This window comes from Equus asinus, chromosome 9 (assembly GCF_041296235.1).
Source record: "Equus asinus isolate D_3611 breed Donkey chromosome 9, EquAss-T2T_v2, whole genome shotgun sequence".
Taxonomy (NCBI): Eukaryota; Metazoa; Chordata; class Mammalia; order Perissodactyla; family Equidae; genus Equus; species Equus asinus.
The window spans coordinates 39054814-39073244 of record NC_091798.1 but is presented as its reverse complement, the minus strand read 5'-3'; the positions used below and the strand labels follow the sequence as shown (position 1 = coordinate 39073244).

General features: G+C 42.3%; 1 protein-coding gene across 24 annotated transcripts in view; it reads left to right on the top strand.

The window, feature by feature from the left end:
- Positions 1 to 18431, top strand: part of LOC106823749 (protocadherin alpha-C2) — a 190143-nt gene that overhangs the window by 139870 nt on the left and 31842 nt on the right. Inside the window, exon 1 of one of the 24 annotated variants that reach the window (XM_070518097.1) lies at positions 7295 to 10505. The exons of 22 other annotated variants lie outside the window; for them this stretch is intronic. In XM_070518097.1, the coding sequence (XP_070374198.1) occupies positions 7947 to 10505 (2559 nt within the window). In that variant the 5' untranslated portion in view covers positions 7295 to 7946. Of the gene's footprint in view, positions 1 to 7294; positions 10506 to 18431 lie in introns of those variants that run through there. One more of the 24 variants, XM_014829654.3, reaches the window with a different exon arrangement.

Sequence of the window (18431 nt, the reverse complement as noted above, 5' to 3'; positions counted from 1 at the left end):
GATGGGTGGTGTAGGTCCACGCCCAGGAATGGGACCCAGGCCACCAAAGTGGAGAACGTGGAACTTAACCACTAGACCACTGGGGCTGGCCCTCTAAATAACTTTTAAAAGGAATTTTGATAAAGAAATGTTTTAGATAACATTATCTCATCAAAATGCCCTAAAGGATCTTTTAATAGTCACAGGAAATCCAGTACATCTTAACTTAGCTAATTTACGGGATTTATATTTTATCTGCCTTATAATGTGTTATACACGTACCTGCTGAAGGAATTACGTAACAAAATCTATCACAAGGAATACATGAGTGGGATTTATATCATAAAAGTACAAGTCATTTGTAAAACCCCATTACTTAGGCAGAATATTGTAGGTGGGAAGATGGTACTGAAAGAAGAGGTGAGGATATGAAATACAAATCTATTTTGCCTCACAATTTTGCTAAGGCCAGCCATTTTAAAAAACATATAGAAGATCCAATTGAAGTATCTAAAAGAAGAAGAAATTTGTAGTTGTGAAAACATTTGACTAGGATCTCATATAAAATGCTTGGAAATTAATAACTTGAGACCAAACAGTATGATTCTTAATTAGGAAAGCGTGTCTAGTGGTCAGATGTTGTATTAGAATCTCCAGAAACAGGGGCATGGAAAAAAGCTTTCCGGAGATTCTGATCCAGTTTCTTCATCAATACCAAACTCACTGGGCTCTTGTGAGCATTAAATAAGATAATATGTATAGAAATAATAAGCAAACTGTTAAGTGCTAAGGCATCAGGATGCAAGGGGGACCCTAAAAGCCAATAGTTACCTCATATTGTGAATATATGAATGGATACTTTTGAAAATTGACCCTTCTTAGGCAGAGGTATAGGTTTGCTTGTTTTTTCCAAGCAGCAAGCAAATTGTGGGCTTCATTTAGACTGAGCTCAGGTCATATCTTGGAAAACAGTTCAAATTTAAGGTATAATTCAACAATATCAAATTCAACAATATCTACATTTTTCGAAATAGAAAAAAACAGTATCCAAATCAATGAATGCTTTGGCTAAAACTCACTTGGGAACAACGATATTCTTTAGTGCCAAATTCCCATCTTATTTTATTCCGTGGCTAAAATCCCAAGAATTACAGAGGAGAAACAGGCCAAACAAGGTTTTCTATTAAAATAAGAAGTCCCAAATGATGAACGGAAACTTGGAACAGGTTTTCATGGCAATCCTAAAAGCCAGAAATTAGCTTAAATACAAACTTATGAATTTCTGGCATGTACTGAGTCTCAAATAGAATATTGGCACTAATGTTAGTGAATAGAAACATGGCTTAACTTAGGCAGTTGTTATTCTCATTCTAGAGAGCTCAGCTTGCTGCTGGATTGGTCTGGACCGTTGATGCTTCCTTGTCTCGAGTCATTGATAAAATGTTGAGTGAATTAAGACTAATGGTGGATCTTGCAGTCACCCGCTAGACTTCTCCTTCCAGGTTGAAGCATGCCGTTGATAAACACTCTTTGGCACTGTTTTCAAACAATTATGAAATCACCTAACTTTGCTGTCTTGTAGCCTTTCTTTATTTTGTCTGCAAGGGTATATTGGGGACCTTTGTTTACCGTCTCCATGAATTCCAGATAGATTGTGCCTGTAGCATTTTCCAGCAACTGAAAATCTAAAATGCCCATGTCAATTCTTTTTAAGTCTATGTGGTTGGTTTGATGTTACCAGTTTTTGGTTAAGCCAAAGTAGTCCCTGGTATGAATGCCTTTCATTTCTGAGTGCTCATAAACAATCACTTCAGTAATATTAGAGTTGTGAAGGAATTTAAATAAAATTCAAGGCACTTTTTTAAAAATAGGAAATTTGGTTCTCTAGTCACATCTGTAAGCTCTTCTGGTACGCTGGAAGATCATTTATCTTGTTACAGACACTTGACTTGCTTCTAGTACTTTCATGCTTCCTACCTCCTCACTGATCTTGAGGTTCAAGTTCTGCTTAAACATTTTCTTCAACGAAAAAGAGAGAATTTGGGTAATATACTTTCTAAATATCTTTCAATCTTTAACACTCTATGATTCTTGTTAGGCTGTTTCAACTGAGAATACTGATAGAGAAGCAAAGTCCCAAAATTGACATTTGATTTTATCTGTTATTATTATTCAATCTGCCCCAATCCTTTAACCTATTCTCCCTTTTTATTGTTATTCATCCAAATATATTTTGAGTCCCTTTGTTTATTCTAGGAAATTTTCAAATGCCTCAGTCAAGAATCAAAAGTATATTTGTTTCTCAGAACTAAAAATTTAGAGGATCTCTCCCTAAAAGCTAAAGCATTCCCTCTGAAGGGAAGGGAATATGAAAAAATTTCAGCAGTCATGTTATATGAAAAGTCTTTTTTATCTTCCCATCCACTGGATGCAATACCTGTAAAGAATGCTATATCATATTGGAAAGTATTTTCTTTCTGTAGGTGCATAAAGATCAGAAGTCCTGTTCCTTTATAACAAGATGGAATTCCCCCCTCCATTTGTAATACTTTATTTGAATAATAATAAGAACAAAATTAAGCAATAAAAAGAACAAAAATAAAAAGACCTATAAATGTTCTCACTTCTCATAAGGTTTTCTCCTACCCATTCTGTACATATTCTTGGTTGTTCCTACCTAGGATGTGAAGAAAGGAAGAGAGATGTTTTGCTCAATACATATAATTTCAGATAGACTCTTTCAGAATTTAAACACAATTCCAATGTGATCTCTTAATTCATTTTGGAATAAGAAGATCCTAATGATCTAACAGTAGAATCAAATCAATTAAGACTTGAAAAATGGTTGCTTTTTAAAAATGTAAGAAGATGTACACTCATTCAATGCTTCAACATTTCCAATGACGGGAAAGTCACTAGCTCACAAAGCGGCATATTCAATTTGTAAATTTCCATCCACACATTCATTATATATGTATGGAGCCACTCTCTGTTTAGAATGAACAGTCTAACAACAACAAGACTTAAAGTGGAGAGATCAGTTAGGAGGTTAGGAGGCCTTCTCATTAGTAGGTGAGGAATGATGAAGTCTAAACTAAGTCAGCACCAAGAGAGGAAAATGGAATAACAAATTTAAAACATATTTAGAAAACAGAACAACTAGATTTAATGACTAACTCCAGTCCAGATTCAAGGAGAGAGGATTAGTTTCCACCTCTCAAATAAGTGGAGTAGAAAAGACTTGTAGCCAACTTGAATCTGTCACACCCACCTTAAGATGGAATTTTTTAACTACCTTGGACGACACTAAACATTGAGATGTTCATTTGTCTCTGTTTTTAAATTATTTATCATGTGCTCGGTTTGTGGAACAACATAAATATACAACTGAAAAATGAAAATTAGATCCTTCCGTATTCGGCAGATACTCTCATAACGGTCAACCCAAAGCCTGATCAAACGAATGAGCATGTCCCCTTGCCCTGTGGCCAAAAGATGCCAGATTATTTGGTTTCCCAAAGCAAAATGATTTGTAATGATGCTAATAATAGAGAAAGGAAAATTTATGTGAATTAAGAGAGTTCACTGAGTGCCAGTATTTTTTTTATAGGCTTAATTCAGTTGTATTGTGATTGGTTTTGCTCCTGTGCCCAATGGCCTCGTGATAGATGCATTTTACAAATACAATTATGGGGTGCTATTTCAAGGTTCTTGTCTGGCACGGGGGAAAACAAGTGCCATGTCTTATCATGGCACTTGTCTTATCATGGCGCTTTTCTTGTTATTTATAAGCAAAAAATACCTTTATTTTATAATTTGTAATTATAATACAAAGTAAAAAGAGTGATAACATAATACTTTGGGGAAGAGCCTTTCTTAGAGTCCAGCAACTTTATTAGTAGGATTCAGTTCTCCTAGTTTGAAATAGTTTGTATGTCAAATTTTAAAGGGAGAAATCTGTAGTAAAATCATTGCAGGCTCTTGAGCCCTCTCTCTCTATTAGACATGGTCTGTCTATATACAACAAAGGGGATGTGCCTGAATTGTAGTAGTTCTTCTTGAATTTGCTAAAAAAGGATCTGAAGAAAATGAAAGAATCATCACTTATGTATTGAGAGCCTATAAGGTTTCCTACATTGTGAAGAATATACAGAAATATAAGACATGTCTTCTGTTTGCAGGTTGCTTATAAATAGGGTAAAGAAATAATAGCACAACTACAAGGACCTGCAGCTAGAATGAGTATACAACTATGTTCTCGGGGGACATTGGGGAGAAGAAGGGGGAAAAAAAAGAAGATTGGCAACAGGTGTTAGCTCAGGTGCCAATCTTTAAGAAAAAAAGAAAGAATATTAAAGCATTTGGATGAATTAGAGGTGACACATGTCAGCATTCAGAGATACCTGGTAGACTGTGAAAGAGAAAAAAAGGCCATTATGCTTAGAATAGACAATGTTTCATGGATTAGTTGGGTTTAAAGCTGGACCTTGAAACATATATAAGATTTGGAAATGGGGAGAGAAAAGAAGAAGCTATTTCTATTTGAGAGAATTGGACAAGTATAGTTGTAAATTTAGTTCTGTTCAAAAAACATTAAGTACGTCTGCGCCAAACTCTATATTGGGTGCTGGAGATTACAGCATTTTTGGGAACTCTTCTGCACTCTGTTGCTAAAGTATTTTCATGTATCCTAAAAAGGTGAATCTCTTGTGAAGAAACAAATCCCTTGAAGGAATTCTCATGACAGAAATCTCTTTTCCTTGATGATATAGAAAGGGACTAGTTTTTGTTCTCAGAATACAGGATGAGCTCTAGAAATAGTTGGGAAAGCTTAACTTTGCTGCTCACTCATCTTCTCCGTCATCACTGACTTCCTTTATGGCCTATGCCAGGTGCTTATCTGTGTTTGATACCTGAAGGGCCATGCTATATAGAGACTGTCAACTAAGGTGATATCTGATCATAATAAATTGTTGCATTTTAATAAAAATAATAGTAATAATGTACTTGTCAGTCACTATGCAAACTGCTTTATATACATCACCTCATGTAATCATAACAACCTTATGAAATTTACTTATTATTGTCTTCCCTAATTAAAATGAGTCTAATCTGAAGCTTAGATTAAGTAACATGTCCAAGGCCATACAGTTGGTCATTGGCAAGGGTGTGACTGACTCCAAAGTCTGTGTTCCTAACCACTGTGCTGTTCTGCTTTTTAATAGCGGGTTCTTGAAGGCCCAAGGGAAGGAATGCATGAATGGCACAGCTGAGGCATCAGCATTAGTATTTGTGACAGAGCATTAGCCAGCAGTCTAAGCAATCCCATTCCACCAGCTAGTGAGGTTGGCCAGAGGCTAAGTACAGTAGTGTGAGAAACAATAGTAGTGCCAAACATGGAGTATAACATGTTTAGCACACGTCTTTGAAAAAGGTGGCTGATTTGCGTTGGTTGCCTGTTTGCCTTCTCAGTCATTGAGGGAGTAAATACCAGTTGAAGCTTATGATCCCAACACATCAAAATGGACAACCTGGCAGGTGTCCTTGCTGAAAGATGACGAGATTGCTAAAAGACAAGCCCTGGTGTTCCTCCGGGGATGTGACATTTGGGGGCTTCCATTAAAAACATCACCAAGCCTCTGTCACTTTAATCTCTTCCTTAAGTGCCTGTGATCTTTTCAGGGGCACAAGTCCATGCATGGTCAATACCCAGTGGCCAGGTTTCGGAGCTGTGGGCAGAGGTGGCAGTGACTGTGAGGGCCTGGGAGAAGATGAGGGAAGGAAAGGTCACTCTTCCTGACAACTTATAACTTGATTCCACTTTTAAGCCATTTATTTTCAGAAATAAGTAATGGGTGAAGACATAGGCCAGGCCTACAATTTGTGCACTTGAGAGTTTAAGGCTTTCTGAGATCAAATTACCACAGAAGAGACAGAGTTACTGTAGGAATATTCTGGGAGGAAGCAGACAGAGAGGGAGAAGCCAGAGACCTAAGAAAGGAGACAGGAATAGAATGTGATGGAAATTGCTTCCCACTCTGCACCCTTGAGGGAACAAAGAGGACAAACAAGAAGCAGCAGTGATAGGAGGAAGCTGGGAGCTTCTCTAGATAAAATTAGTTAGGTTATGGAGGGTTGTCAGCGAGTGTACTTGGTGGGTAGAAGGGATGTGCTAGTTCAGGCCTTTGAAATCTGGGTGTCAGGATCATTGCCTTGGCCTCTTCAACTATCCCGTCAAGGAGGGAAGCATGCCAAATGCCAGGTCTCATTCTGGCTGCGTTCCAGTCCATAGCTAGAAAATGACCCACAGAGGAAGATCTAGGAGTGAGAGGATGCTGGGAGATGAGGAAAAGAAAGGACATTTTAATGAATGCTTCTTGCATGTGGGGCAATGGATTTTAAACTCCTCTGGAAGAGATGAGAGGGCCTACAGAGAGTGGATGTTCAGAACAGAGAAGCAGAGGCAATGACACAGCACAGAAAGCCTTGCTCTGATCATTCTGCCTCCTTCACTGAAGAGACCTGGTTGTCCTTTTGTTGCGTCTGCCGCAATACAAGGGGGACTCTTAGGGGAACTGAGGCCCATAGGTGTAAGGGAGCCTTATATTTATGGAAGAAGAGCTGCAGCTATTGAAATTGCTGTGTATTGTAAGATAAATGCGTCTCCCACATTTTGCTTAATAACAGCAGACTTTTCACTGCAAAGCATTAATGGAGTTGGAATTCCCACCAGGCTTGGGAGATCAAGAGTAACTCTCTTGATGTAACGGTTTTGCAGGCTCTGGAAGACATTGTCATCCATTAAAGAAAAAATTTAAAATCAGTCCTGAAAGAACAAAGAAAATGTCTTGGGTGATAAATGAAAAAGATTTGAAGTAAAATAAGGAAAACCTTGAGGGAAGAATCTCTTTCGAATTCTACTAGATTCTCCCCACTATAATCAAAAGGGGTCAAATAAGAGCTTAGCTTGCAGCTTCATGGAGCCAATTTTTTAAAGAGAGAATTTTAAAACCTGAAATATTGGTTATCTGCAAAGGCATACAACGAAAGTAAGGGCCACATGGATAGGAGCAGAATTGAGTGTTTGGATCCCAGGATGCTAGTTTTAGGCTTGCTGCACGAAAGAGGACAGCGCTTGCCATCCCCCTGCCTTTGCCCTAGGAGTTGAACACTTTCTGCAGTACTTAGGAGTATTCCAGGGAAAACATGAGGGACAGGTAAATAGTCCCCATCATCAGTAACCCCAGAGCGCCTCCCTGGCGTTCGTCTCCTTTGAACGTGGAGCCGCCGCCCATGCACCCATACTTAGCTAAGGCCCTCAGTTTATTTTGCTGAATTGCGCTTGGAAATCTTTTCCTGGGGAGCTGATAGTCCGAGTCCTAGAGATTTAACTGCTTTTCCTAGAATAATCTCCTTACAAGACCCATTAAGCAGCCTAGGGACCGCGGAGACTGGATGAAAATGACGGTGGGGGCAGGGAGAAAGGGAGTGGCCGTGTTTCCGCGGTCTGCTGGGATTCGGCAGGTCCAGGGAGAAGGAGCCGGGGCTGGAGCGGTTGGAGCGGCTGATCAGTCCAGGTCGCGGTCCGCCACCTCGGTGTGGAATCGGGGCCGGACTTGCTGAGCACTCCTCCCCCTCCCCTTCTGCTTCCTTCTCCCTCCCCCTGGAGCAGCAGCGGCGGCGGCGGCGGCGGCGGCGGCGGCGCGGCAGGAAGCGAAGCCAGGCTGAGCGACTCCGAGGCGAGCGGAGGAGCTGAGATATGGGGAGTCGGCGGGGGCGGCGGGGCCAGGAGCCCCACGGAGGGCCTGCGAGGGGAGCGGCCCCCGGCGTTTGCTAGCGCGTGAGCCGTGGGGGAGCAGGCGCAGGGCGGCACGAGCGGAGGCAGAGGCGGGGCCCGGGCGTGGAACGCGGCCGGGGAAGCTGCTGCCTCCGGCCCTGCCCGGCTGCCTCCGCCGCGGCCGGCGGCTATGGAGCTGGCGGGCAGCAGACCTGGGGCGACAGAGCATTCGCGACTCCGGCTGCCCATGTCCTGGCTGCTGCCGCTGCCTCTCCTGCTGCTACTGCTGCTGCCAGGCCCAGCGACCTCCCAGCTGCGATACTCGGTGCCGGAGGAGCAGGCACCCGGAGCGCTTGTGGGCAACGTGGCTAGCGCGCTGGGACTGGAGCTGCGGCGCTTGGGGCCGGGCTGCCTGCGCATCAACCATCTGGGTGCGCCCAGCCCGCGCTACCTGGAGCTGGACCTGACAAGTGGAGCGCTCTTCGTCAACGAGCGCATTGACCGGGAGGCGCTGTGTGAGCAGCGGCCTCGCTGCCTGCTCAGCTTGGAAGTGCTGGCGCACAGCCCCGTGGCGGTGAGCGCCGTTGAGGTGGAGGTATTGGACATCAACGACAACTCGCCGCGCTTCCCGCGGCCGGACTACCAGCTTCAGGTAAGCGAATCGGTGGCACCTGGAGCGCGCTTTCATATAGAGAGCGCGCAGGACCCCGACGTGGGCGCCAACTCGGTGCAGACCTACGAGCTCAGCCCCAGCGAGCACTTCGAGCTGGACCTTAAACCCCTGCAGGAGAACAGTAAGGTGCTGGAGCTGGTGCTGCGTAAGGGCCTAGACCGCGAGCAGGCTGTCTTGCACCACCTGGTTCTCACAGCTGTGGACGGGGGCAGCCCAGCCCGCTCGGGCACAGCACAGATCTCTGTGCGTGTCCTGGACACTAACGACAATTCTCCCACCTTCGATCAGTCCACTTACCGCGTCCAGCTGCGGGAGGACGCGCCCCCAGGCACATTGGTAGTGAAGCTGAATGCGTCAGACCCGGATGAGGGCTCCAATGGCGAGCTCAGGTACTCCTTAAGTAGCTACACGTCGGACCGGGAGAGGCAGCTCTTCAGCATCGACGCCAGGACGGGGGAAGTGCGGGTAAGTGGAGCGCTGGATTATGAGGAGGCCTCTTCCTACCAGATCTATGTGCAGGCGACTGACCGGGGTCCAGTGCCCATGGTGGGTCACTGCAAGGTGCTGGTGGACATCGTGGATGTGAACGATAATGCACCAGAGGTGGTGCTCACGGACCTGTATAGCCCAGTGCCTGAGGATGCTGCACCTAACACCGTCGTGGCCCTTCTCAGCGTCAATGACCAAGACTCAGGCCTCAACCGGAAAGTGAGTCTGGGCCTGGAGGCCACAATGCCTTTCCGACTGAATGGCTTTGGAAACTCCTACACACTGGTGGTGAATGGCCCCTTGGACAGGGAACGAGTGGCTGCCTACAACATCACAGTGACAGCCACTGATGGAGGAATACCACAGCTCACATCCCAGCGGACACTGCGGGTTGAGATCTCTGACATCAATGACAATCCACCAAGTTTCCAGAAGGACTCCTACTCCATCTACATCCAGGAGAACAATTTGCCAGGGGTGTTGCTCTGCTCTGTGCAAGCCACAGACCCAGATGAAAAGGAGAATGCAGAGGTGACCTACTCCCTCCTGGAGAGGGAGATTCAAGGGCTACCAGTCACCTCTTATGTCTCCATTAACAGTGCTAGTGGCAGCCTTTACGCTGTCAACTCCTTTGACTATGAGAAGTTTCGGGAGTTCTTTGTGACTGTGGAGGCCCAGGACAAGGGGAGCCCACCACTGAGCAGCACTGTGACCGCCAATGTGTATGTAGTGGACGTGAATGACCATGCCCCTCACATCCTGTATCCTACCTCAACCAATTCGTCAGCAGCCATTGAGATGGTGCCTCGGACTGCCCCTGCTGGCTACCTGGTCACCAAAGTCATAGCCATGGACTCAGACTCTGGGCAAAATGCTTGGCTCTTTTACCATCTGGCCCAGTCTTCTGACCTGGACCTCTTCAAAGTGGAGCTCCACACAGGAGAAATTAGGACTACCAGGAAGATGGGAGACGAGAGTGGCACCACTTTCAACCTGACTGTGGTGGTCCGAGACAACGGAGAGCCATCACTGTCAGCCTCTGTGGCCATTACAATAGCTGTGGTGGACAGAGTCTCCAAAATCCTCCCTGATACTCAGAGACATGTTAAGAGTCCTCGGACATACTCTGAAATTACACTTTATCTAATAATAGCATTAAGCACAGTGTCTTTTATATTTCTTTTGACAATCATTGTTTTGAGCATCATCAAGTGCTACCACTACACTGCATATGGCACTGCGTGCTGTGGAGGCTTCTGTGGAGTGAGGGAGCGCTCCCCTGCAGAACTGTACAAACAGGCCAATAACAATATCGATGCCAGGCTACCACATGGCCTCAAAGTGCAGCCTCACTTCATTGAAGTGCGAGGGAATGGCTCCCTCACTAAGACCTACTGCTACAAGGCCTGTCTGACAGCAGGCTCAGGGAGTGATACTTTCATGTTTTACAACACAGGGGCCCAGACAGGACCGGGGCCTGGGGGAACCCAAGCAGCAGCCGGTGACAGCAGGCACCTCACAGGCCAAAGTGGGCCGAGTGCCGGGAACCTGATTATTCTCAAAAACGAGGCTGTTTCTCAAAATGAGGTGAGGTAGCAGTCAAGGGGTCTTCAACAAAGTCATGCATTTTTCACATATCCCTCCCCCATATCATGTGGTGGCTTTATCGAGTTATTAACAGTGACAGAGGTTATCTGGTAAACTGAGTATATATATGTAGTATGTGATTTGATTATAATTTACTGTTTCCTCTCTAGAAAAATAGCACCAGAGAATTGGTTTTGCTTTTCATCTTATTTTCAGATCTATAAAGCCCTGACCATAAAATTGTTTGAGAAATGAGGATTGGTCTTAAATATTTGATGTTAAAGCACAGCTCTGTGGAGAAATAGAACAGGCTTGAGAATGAGATGATGCTGTAGGGAGTAATGTTATGAGATTCAAAGAGAAATGGCCTCTGTCCTATTATCTGCAGGGAAAGTTCTCGTTTGAAATCCTGTAGAAGTGTTGTTTTTTACAAAGCTCTGGGACCTTTAGAGGCCGTGGTGATCACCTCTGTATACTGTTCCTGTTTATACCTTGGACTGTCTATGGTGAAAATTATCCAGTTAATATTTCCAGTAATTGCACTGAACTAGTGCAGAGGTGATCAAGCCATAGAATGTGGACCTCACCCTGAAGCCAAAGTTTGCTTTGGTTGTTTGATGTGCTAACTCTTCTGTAGAGGTTGTCAGAGGAAATGGTTGATGGTAAGGCAGAGAGACCAAGAACCAATTTGTATGGTTGGCCAGGGAGATATTAGAATGAGTGGAGTAGGGACGTGGGGTGCTGGTGAAGGTCAGGACCAGCTGGGAGTGGGGAGAAAGAAAAGAGGAAAAGAACTCTCCCGTTAGTCACCTTTCTTGGCATAGAATTCATTGTAAGAGGATTTCCCTACGTTTAACTTGAATGCCATCTATAATCTTCTGATTTCCTATTGGCAGTACCTAAGGTTTTGATGAGGTGTGAAGTAGCCTCTTCAAGCCCCTCATGTCTTTAAGTTAAATGACAATACTCTGACATGTTCCAAAGCACACGTTCATTATTTGGATCTAAAAGTTGGTTGCAAAAGCCTTGGAAAATGGGTGGCTTACAGTACATGAAAGACAGGTGTTAGTGAGTACACTGATTTTAAGTTTTAGGTAGACGTAAGAACAGCTTGCTCATTATTATGAAGAATGTATGCAAATTATTGACAGGGCATGATGTGTAGATGTGTTTGTGTCCATGCGCATGCTTGAAATAGTAGGGATTTGCTTTGTGATATTTTAAACTTGGATTTCAGAAGCCAAAATTTTGTCCCATAAATAGCAGTGAATTGTTATCACCCCAAACAACTATTTTGTAGCTAGGACTTGTGCAGCTACTACAAAATGAGTTAGTAATATTTGTCCCGCCTGTATTTTTTTGTGATGTATTTTCATTGACATATTGCTGTCTTTTTATTAATGTCTGTATTTTCACATTCTAAATTCATACTAATCTTAAAGTAGTATATAAGCACAGAGAAAACAGAGATGGCTTAGGGGGAGAATTTCCCATCCATGTTGTAGGTAGGTTTATCAGAACAGCCTGATGTTAGTCAGTGCTGAGCAGCCACAGGAGGCAGATTGCAGATTAAGAAAAACAGGGAAAAATCAAGGAGTTTCCAGAATTCTTTAGAGGATAGCTTTTGGAAGCATATAAAAGGCCTTAGCTTTAAATAAGGATGCTGTAGACATTTGCTTAAATTCCTGTGCAGCCCTTTTGGGCCTGGGGTGGGCTGCAGGGTGAAGAGGAACCAACAGCAGGCCTGGGTGGGCTCAGTTTTGCCCCCAGCTGTGAACCGGAAGCTCCCAGGAATGACATTCTTACCCTCCCTCTCCTTGTTCAAAGCTTGGGGCAATTTGATACATGAACTATTTCTGTCTTACACTGACCTGCCTGTTATTATGTACTTTGGTACACAAACCTTTAATCTAGGGAGAAAATTATGTCAGAAAAGTGCTTACTCCTGCGAGATTTTGCCAGGAGAGTGCATGATTTTAATAAAGGCAAATTTCTGCAGACACTTTTGGAAATCCAGTGAAGAGTTCTAAAATCTACTGCGCCTGAAATTAGTGCAGTTATAGGGAGAGAGTGAGTCATGTTGTCATAGCGTGGCAAAATGGGAACAAAATCACTCAACTCTGAAAGTCACTGCTTGATCAACCTGTTCAATTTCATGTTAGGCTTTCTCTTTTCCGTGCCCTATTACTGCAGGTGCAGGAGGGTCCTGGGGTGCAATTAATGCCATGTGCCGACATTGAAGTTAGATGGGGATTGGAAAGGATGAGTAAGGAAATTTGCACTCACTGACCACCCTGCTATATAACAATGTTTTGCTTTGCATTATATGTATGGTTTCATTATCTGTAAGTCATACATTAAACAAACATTTATCCAACCTCCAGCATATGAGGAAACAAGCTCAGAGAGGTTAAGTAGCATACACAGTCACAATCACTTAAAAGTGGTACTTTAAGTCATGCCTGTCTGACTCCAAAAACTGTGCTTTTTGAAATAGTTTTGAGTAAACAGAAATCCAAGTGTTTATACTCCTTTTGATTTGGGATACTCAGGCATTTAGGCTACCACTGGCTCACCTAGTACTATAAATGAACTGCTTTGGAAAAAGAGTCATTCCTTCCATAGAAGTAGGTCACAAATGGATCAGTGAGTAAATATATTTTTATTTGTTTTACTATTGGCAAAGCCTGTTAAGATCTTTTATCTCTGTTCTTTCGCTGATTTTTCTCTTGTTGCTTTTAAACATCAGCCTTTAACACCAGACTCTAATCTTTTGCTGGAGTGAGCTTATTTCACAAGCCACTCGTGTAGTGAGGTTTTTCAAGTAACTTTTGGCAATGGGGCAGAATTTCTCTTTGGAGACTTCTGAAAACCTGTTATTGAATGTAGGTAGTACCCTCTTCAGAATCTTCAAGAAAAGGAACCAAATCTTAAGGTGGATTCTGTGCATTTATGGTCCTGTGACTGCTAGTGACTCACTTTGAGTGCTCTGGGCAGATTTGTCCAACTGTGGCAGTGGGACCAGTTGGCATAAGATGTGGAAGTCACAAAAGAGTAGCAGAAAAGAGTTGTTGGCATCACTTTCACTTATTTTAAAGCAATTTGTAGTTACCAAATCTTCAGTTATTTCTGCCATTGAGCGTACATATTCACCCTAATTCCAGATATAGTGACCTGAAAGGGTTAGCCTTTCTTTCAGTGGCACCTGATTTATTCCCCCAGGACTGACTTTTCTATCTGGTGACTGTCCTGAACCAGAATTTACGCTTACTGTAAAGTGGCATGGTGGTGAATTTATAAAAACTGCACCATGGTCAGAATAGGCAAGGAAATTGTATCTGAGAACTTCCATTCCAGTGTTTCATCCTCTGATGGTCACATCCACATCCTCTGAGTGGGTGGGGCTGTTTTGTTTTACCATTTCCATGTTGGTTATGGGGCTGTTCTTCTGAGAAGAGATTTGTCTTCTTTTGTCTGATAATATAATAATTTCTTCAAATTACCTCCTTCCTCCCTTCTTCTGCAGATCTGCTGAGCCAGATGGAATTATGGCTAAGCTCTTCTCTGTCCCTTTATCTTGCACATATTCTGACTGATGAAGAAATCTATTTATTATAGCTTGAATGTCATTGGTCTACCCTTTCCTCTGACCCAGGAGTGAGCGTCACATGGGCATCTGGTCTAACTCAGAATGCTCTGCAGGGACTCAGCCTGGCATATTATAAATTGTCTGTTGGCATGCTGTCTGCTTGCCAGAAGAGCAGAATCAGTTCTGGATACTTGCCTTGGTTGGCCACCAATTTTTGCTCTCAATGAGAGGTCAGGATGATGTCAGTTTGCAAATGTTTGAGGAAAAATTGCCATCGCCACGTCCAGAGGTTTAGCTGAATTTAGTGGGGGTTTTTGGGTGTCTTTCAATGTGACTTGTGTAGGACTTCACCTGGCCCAGTCTGCCCATGCATATTATAGTATGAATATAAATTTAGCTTATTCGCCTGATATTTTGAGCATTATAATCTACAATCATGATTTCAAAAATCAAAGGTCAAGAGGATTCCTTGGCAGTGTTTTAAATCTGCTAGCCTAAAAATTATACTTTTTTTCTTTCAAGAATTTGAACTTGACACATGCAGAGAAATATCTGACATTGCAAAGGTGAAGAGAAAGGATAGTTCCTTGGCACATAAGTGACATCAGTTCTTTTCTGGCCTTGCAGGGTCAGAAGTCTGGGCTCCAGGAAGTTAAACTGTGAGGGAGAGTAACTGCTGTGCTAGCGGGCTGTGCGCTCAGAATTAAGCAAACCTAGCATTTACTGTTGTACTGGCGCCCGTTAGGTATATTTTAAAGTTATGTTTATTTTATTTTTTTGCTCTGTGGATTAGAGTTGTAAATGACTGTTTTCAAAGGCAAATATTCACCTAGAATTCTCATTTTTATCACCTTTTCATTTTGCTTTACTGGAAGACTAATATGGAACTTAACAATGATTATTTTCAATGTTGTATTCCTTTTTGTCTTAGTGACCAACAGTTTATGTATTCATTTTCTATTGCTTTGTAACAAATCACCATAAATTAGTGGTTAAAAAAAGACTCATTTATCACCTTACAGTCCTGCCTGCTGCGACTAGGTTCGCTGCTCGGGTCTTCACAAGGCTGAAATTAACACGTCAGTGGGCGGAGTTCTCTTCTGGAGGGCCTGGGGAAGAATCTGCTTTCACTTTCATTCAAGTTGTTGGCAGAATCCAGTTGCTTGAGGGCTGAGCTCCCCATTTTCTTACTTACTGTTGGCAGGAGGTCACACTCAGCTCCTGCAGGTTGCTCTCAGGTCCTTGGCCCAGGGCCCCCTCCATCTTCAGAGCTTCTTCTCTCACATGGATTCCCTCTCATACTTCAGATCTCTCTGATTTCTGTCTCTGATGTCAGATTTAAAGGGTTTATGTGATTAGGTCATTCCAACTCAGATGACCTCCCTTTTTTTGAAGCCAACTGTGCCATGTAACCTAACCTAACCACAGAGTAAGATCCATCATATTCACAATCTTGGAGATTATGCAGGACATGTACACCAGGGTATGGAGGTCTTAGGGGCCATCTTAGGATTCTGCCTATCACAGTTTATATCAATGATCACAAAATATCACTGTGAGAAATCTGCAGTGTATACGTCCTTAATAGGGTCCTATTAGGAAGGAAAAGGAGATGCCACATGTAGTCTCATGTCTTGGAAGGCCATTTATTGCTAGCTTCAACATGGATTTCCATGATAAGAAGATAACATATTATTTCCTGAGGAGTCCTATAAGTTATGACATAGCGTATTTTTTAACCTATTTTATTTTAAATTTTTTTTTGGAAGAGGTGATTCACCCTTCTGTGGCTCAAATATTCTATGGTATAAATAATTAATACCATTACAGGGTAAATTAAATCTTTGTTATAATTTTGATAGAAAATTAAATATATTCTTCTTCTTCAATAATACTACATCGCCCATATGAACTACCTAATTCAGTTTTTCCACATCGGGAGTTTTTGTGCCTATTAATTTACTAAAGGACTAAGCTTTGAAACAATGAACATACTGGGGGTTTTCACCAAAGAAATTCAGCATAGTCCTGGGATGTACCATCCAAGTGTTAGAGAACTGAGCAATCACAGTTAGTTCAAGGCCTTGATATATCTCCACTGTGTGGGGTATATCAGTAGTCAACATTTCAACTTGAATTTTTCCAAGTTTAATCAAGTCTGGATGAAACCTATGTACATTTTATTACTTTTAATTTTGTATTGTTATTTTTATTAATTTTTGTGTGTATGTGAGGAAGATTGGCCCTAAGCTAACATCTGTTGCCAATCTTCCTCTTTTTTTTTTTCTCCCCAAAGCCCCAGTACACAGTCGTATATCCTAGTTGTAGGTCATTCTGGTTCTTCCATGTAGGATGCCACCACAGCATGGCTTGATGAGCAATGCGTAGGGCCATGCCCAAGATCTGAACCTTGGGCCACCTGAGTGGAACACGTGAACTTAACCACTCAGCCATGGGGCTGGCCCCTTGTATCATTTTAAAATAAATCAATATCTTGGAAACCCAAAAGTTAAAAAAGAGAAAGAAAAATATATGTCATTCCATGTAAATTTATTTAAAACACAGATTTCCACGCTAGGAAGACCTAAACATGTCTATCAGCCAAACCCACCAATCAGGTAAGTGATTTAGTCTCTCTACAGCTCACATTTCTCATTTTGTAAATTTACGTGCAGTAATGTTGCCCTTGCAAGATAATGTATTTATTTATTTTTAAAGATTTTATTTTTCCTTTTTCTCCCCAAAGCCCCCTGGTACATAGTTGTATATTTTTCTTAGTTGTGGGTCCTTCTAGTTGTGGCATGTGGGATGCCACCTCAGCATGGCCTGATGAGCAGTGCCATGTCCACGCCCAGGATTCGAATTGGCAAAACCCTAGGCCGCCAAAGCGGAGCGCACAAACCTAACCACTCGGCCACAGGGCTGGCCCCAGATAGTGTATTTATTCAAAAACATTTTAAAAGTTTAAGAACCTGAACCCTGCTAGGCTCTGAAGACATAGCTATGTATTATGAATATCTGAGGATGTTTATATGTTTTATGAACAACACGGGTATAATCCCTTTTATAGAATTTAAAATCTGAAAAAGAAGTGTTAAAGTAAATGCAATAATATATATAAAGTGCTCATCTCATTGCCTAGTATTGTGGGAATACTTAAAACATTAATTACTGTCTTCCTTACCTTTTCCCTACCTGATCTTGCTGCCATAAGACATCTCATGACCATGATTCTGGCAAATGAATCTGAGAAGGATCTTGTTGCTGACGGACTGTAATAGAAAATAGCAGCTTGACAAATTAAATGTCATTGAGGAAGTGAGATTGTATAACAAACTGAGTTTCCTGGTCATTCCTGCTAGAACTGTGCCTTTCAGCAAAATTAGGTTGGTGATTTCATTCCAAAGATGAAGTTGCAGCAATTTTCATCATGAATGTTACCCAATCATAGAAAAATTGGCAACATTTACTCAACAGATGTCAAAGTCTTTCTTGAGGGAAGGTTCTCACAGCTGACAAGCTGACGCTAGTGCTGCTGATGGTAAAGGGGAGAGATGGTGATGATATGATTAATAAAAAGTATTTCAGTCATATTTTCAGATTTACGAAGTGATTTGCAAATATTTTCTCTTTTGTTCCTTCTAACAGCCATGGTAGAAAATGAGAATCCCTTTATTTCATCTGTAGATAGTTTTATGCTACTTTATATGGAACATCCATAGCATTTTGTGAAATTGAAACCCAAGAATGAAGCAGCTTGCATGTTCATATCTTGCCAGCAGAGTGGAAGGGACTAAAGAGGGCAGTTAGTGTATGGGGACATTTGAGGTATAGTATCCCAGAGATGTAGCTATTTCTGGGCCTTGACTTTGGCTGACTCTCTGCATACTATCTAGCCATCCCAAAGTCTGTCTGGAAGTTGAGATGCTGATCACTACTTCCCTAGGTGTTGTGAAGAAGTGTGTTTATGAAATACTGTGCATCCATTGAATACACTATAAGAATGACAGGAACAAGAACTATTGACATTTTGAAATAGTTTAGTGGTATTACTATAGCTTTGTGTATACCAAATATGATAATTATAATCCAGGGAAAAATATAGAGTACAACCTCCATCTCCTCATCTTTCCACTCAAATAGACCTCAGTATTCAGTCACAGGGCCACTTTAATCTCTGCCCATGAAAACACATCAAGAGGAACGTCTATCCCAGGTTTTTTATAAAAATTTTTTTGCTAATAGATACAAGATAGTGATGGTGATTGATTTTGTCCCCAGTGATTCCTGAGGAGCTTCCAGTCAGCACATAATTCCCAGACCGTCTTTAGCTGACT